This window comes from Atta cephalotes (assembly GCF_000143395.1).
Source record: "Atta cephalotes unplaced genomic scaffold scaffold00015, whole genome shotgun sequence".
Taxonomy (NCBI): Eukaryota; Metazoa; Arthropoda; class Insecta; order Hymenoptera; family Formicidae; genus Atta; species Atta cephalotes.
The window spans coordinates 1,458,137-1,461,250 of NW_012130079.1; the positions used below are offsets into that span (position 1 = coordinate 1,458,137).

The 3,114-nt window shown below is 28.1% G+C and overlaps 2 protein-coding genes across 2 annotated transcripts in view; one reads left to right on the forward strand and one right to left on the reverse strand.

The window, feature by feature from the left end:
- The window catches only part of LOC105618141 (protein C12orf4 homolog), an 11,794-nt gene that overhangs the window by 7,218 nt on the left and 1,462 nt on the right, over nt 1-3,114 (reverse strand). Inside the window, exons 2-3 of the mRNA XM_012199682.1 lie at nt 355-377; nt 24-39 (exon numbers count right to left, since the gene is read on the reverse strand). Of these exons, the coding sequence (XP_012055072.1) occupies nt 24-39; nt 355-377 (39 nt within the window). The remainder of the gene's footprint in view (nt 1-23; nt 40-354; nt 378-3,114) is intronic.
- On the forward strand, nt 1,089-2,847 carry LOC105617983 (SUMO-activating enzyme subunit 1). The gene is made up of 6 exons (XM_012199520.1): nt 1,089-1,183; nt 1,589-1,760; nt 1,835-2,091; nt 2,168-2,349; nt 2,428-2,560; nt 2,637-2,847. Exons 1-6 carry the CDS (start codon nt 1,089-1,091, stop codon nt 2,797-2,799), a joined length of 1,002 nt encoding a protein of 333 aa, XP_012054910.1. The 3' UTR covers nt 2,800-2,847.

Below are 3,114 nucleotides of genomic sequence, written 5' to 3' on the forward strand. Positions count from 1 at the left end.
ATTAANCTTCTCCCAATAATCACTTTCTCCAAAATGTATCTTCGAAAAAGATGCTTCACTATAATTTATCCATTAAAAGACTTTTGAGAAAATAAAAAAATAAAAAAGTAAAATTAATTTAATTAATTCAAAGTTTATAGGAATAAAAAAATGACTATATTTTATATAGACTATATTTTAGATGTCGTTACAATGTTTTTCATGACAAGCTAATTTTTTTTTCGTTTATATCTATTATTTTTACATTTATACATTTGTCACAATTTCTTGCAAGGTTCTTTCATTCCATTTAATCATTTGATATACATTTTTCCCATGTTTTACAATATCATAAAAATAAGGAAGGAGGAATACATCATGTTAATAGAGAATATGTACTAACACTCATTGTTCTACTGATTTTGATTATTCGATTATTGTATGTTTCGATTGTAACAATCTGTCAACTTGTTATAATGAACATAACCTCTATAACTTATACGCAGAGATTTTTTTGCACTGTCGGACAGACAATGCGATTTTACGATTTTTTAAATGTAGATTTTTATATAAATTCGAAATGGATACCGTTTATATCTCGCGTCTCTCCAGTATCTGAAAACACACTATCTACGTGACAATCAGTGATAATCAACAATTTTTTATACCCTTTCCCCCTTCCTCTTTTCTATATCACTCGTTTCGCCGTGACAATAGACAATCTGCGTTCAGAAAATACAATATGATCGTCTTTTGGAAAGTAGATCTGATTGGTGAATGTAGTGCACCAATCATAGACTATGAAGATAATTCGTTATTATTGAATATTACTTTAAATCTAATTTTATTCTTGATATGTGAGGTAATAAAAATTAATAATTTTATTTATATTGACAACAGTAATATTGCAAGTATTATTTGTTAAATTAATTTTTTAAGTTAATCGAAGTTTGGTCGAAATTATTGTTTTCTGAACGCAGTTAGTAGTTCTTTATTACATTTATGCTCATAGGCGGTTTAGATTGGTTATATATCGAAAATATTCTGGGACGCTTCTTTTTTGGCGGTGGTTCGTGAGTATTTTAGTGAAAAATAAATAATCTGTTACAATGTTGGATCACAAACAAACGGAAGAGTTGACGGATCATGAAGCCGAGTTGTATGATAGGCAACTTCGTCTGTGGGGCTTGGATTCACAGAAACGGTAGGTCTCGTAAATTTATGAATACATAATTCGGAATCAATACCGGCATTTTGTGAAAATCCCAAATTACAAGTGCGATATGCAACGGCTATAGAAAGATTTTTAGAATTAATTTTTGGACGTAATTTGTTTCTCTTTGCTCTTTGCCGATTACGTACATATATATATATATATCTTTTAAAAAACAGAAATAAGTCTGTTTTCTATCAACTGAATTAGTATAATATATACTTTCGGAATTTATAACAGTATAATAAATATATTTTTATATATATTTAATGAAAATGAAAAAAATTCTAGTGCAGTTTAATGCAGGGAAAAACAGATCTAACATTTTAGAATAGTTTATAAAAATTTTTGTTAAATATTATTTTCTTGAATGTTTTTTATCTACATTTTTCACAGATTGCGAGCTGCAAAAATTCTTTTGATAGGATTAGATGGTTTCGGAGCAGAAATTGCTAAAAACATTATTCTAGCTGGAGTTAAAAGCGTTACATTTTTGGACCATAGAAATGCAATCGAGTTGGATAGATGTTCGCAGTTCTTTATTCCAAAAGAAGATATTGGAAAGAATGTAAATATTAAATAGTAGATTATACTACTTTGCCGCACGAATAAATATGTACTGAAATAATTGTTTGCTTACAGAAAGCTGAAGCATCATTGCCAAGAGCGCAAAACTTGAATCCCATGGTTAATGTTAATGCAGATTCAGACAAGGTTGACGATAAGCCTGATGAATATTTTGGACAGTTTGATATAGTATGTGCTATGCATTGTACTATTACCCAGCTAAAGAGGATTAATCGAGCGTGCAGAAATCAAAAAGTCAAATTCTTTGCTGGGGATGTATGGGGAGGACTTGGTTATGTATTTATAGATTTACAAAAACATGAATATGTAGAGTGCGTACATTTATATTTTTGAATTTGACATATTAAGAGTGAATGTCTTGTAAATAAATAATGGAAAATCTTTTAGGGATGTGTCAAAATCAAAGAAAGTCACAATACCGGAAGGTGGTGAACCTGTGGGTAAAGAAAAGATTGAAACCATAATAGTTAGTGAAAAGCGCACGGAAACTTTTGTACCATTTGAATTTATTCTAAATGTTCCAAAAACATCTTTAACTAAGGAGGAAGACATCTATTATATGATGCTAAGTATGTTTTAAAATTAGAAATTTTTTTTAAAAGTAAAGATTTATATTTAAAGATAGTCTAAATAATAAATTTTTTTAGTATTGCTGAATTATCGTGAAAAGTATGGTGAAGATCCATTGCCTAATGAAAGAGGTTGTGAAAACCTGAAAAATGAAGCTTCTGCCATTATTAAAAAATATGAGTTAGGCGATAAAATAAATAATTTAGTAGAGTATGTATGACAGCTTTGACACGTAAATTAATCGATCAAAAAGTTTACATGTATAATAATATTTTTGTAATTATAGGAGTGATTTGTATGGACAACTCAGTCCAGTTTGTTCTGTCGTTGGTGGTATCGTGGCTCAGGAAATAATCAAGGCGGCTTCGCAGAAACACGCTCCACTCAATAATTTATTTACATTTAATCCAGATTCATCATGCGGAATTATTTTGAAATTGGGTTATTAATCGAACGTGATGTATGGAGCTGAGTATATTAAAGATTTTCTAATAATATTGTGATATATTGAATATGATATGTTTCCCTATTTATCTATCCTTTTCATACGTGAAAAACAACAGAACTTATTTTATCAGCAAATACAATCATATTTTGAAAATAAAAATTCATTATTCTTACATACATATAACAATTATTATTATGAATTTAACATCAATAATGTAATTATATGTATACATGTATATATATATATATATATATATATATATATATATATATATATATATACTATATTATTATTATTAAAAGTTAGTTAGTTTTAG

Bases quoted from the DNA above. Each gene is read 5' to 3' on its own strand.
- LOC105617983 (XM_012199520.1), top strand. From the start codon at position 1,089: ATGTTGGATCACAAACAAACGGAAGAGTTGACGGATCATGAAGCCGAG. The intron at 2,092-2,167 runs GTGCGTACATTT...AAAATCTTTTAG, and splicing joins CAAAAACATGAATATGTAGA to GGATGTGTCAAAATCAAAGA. The intron at 2,561-2,636 runs GTATGTATGACA...TTGTAATTATAG, and splicing joins AAAATAAATAATTTAGTAGA to GAGTGATTTGTATGGACAAC.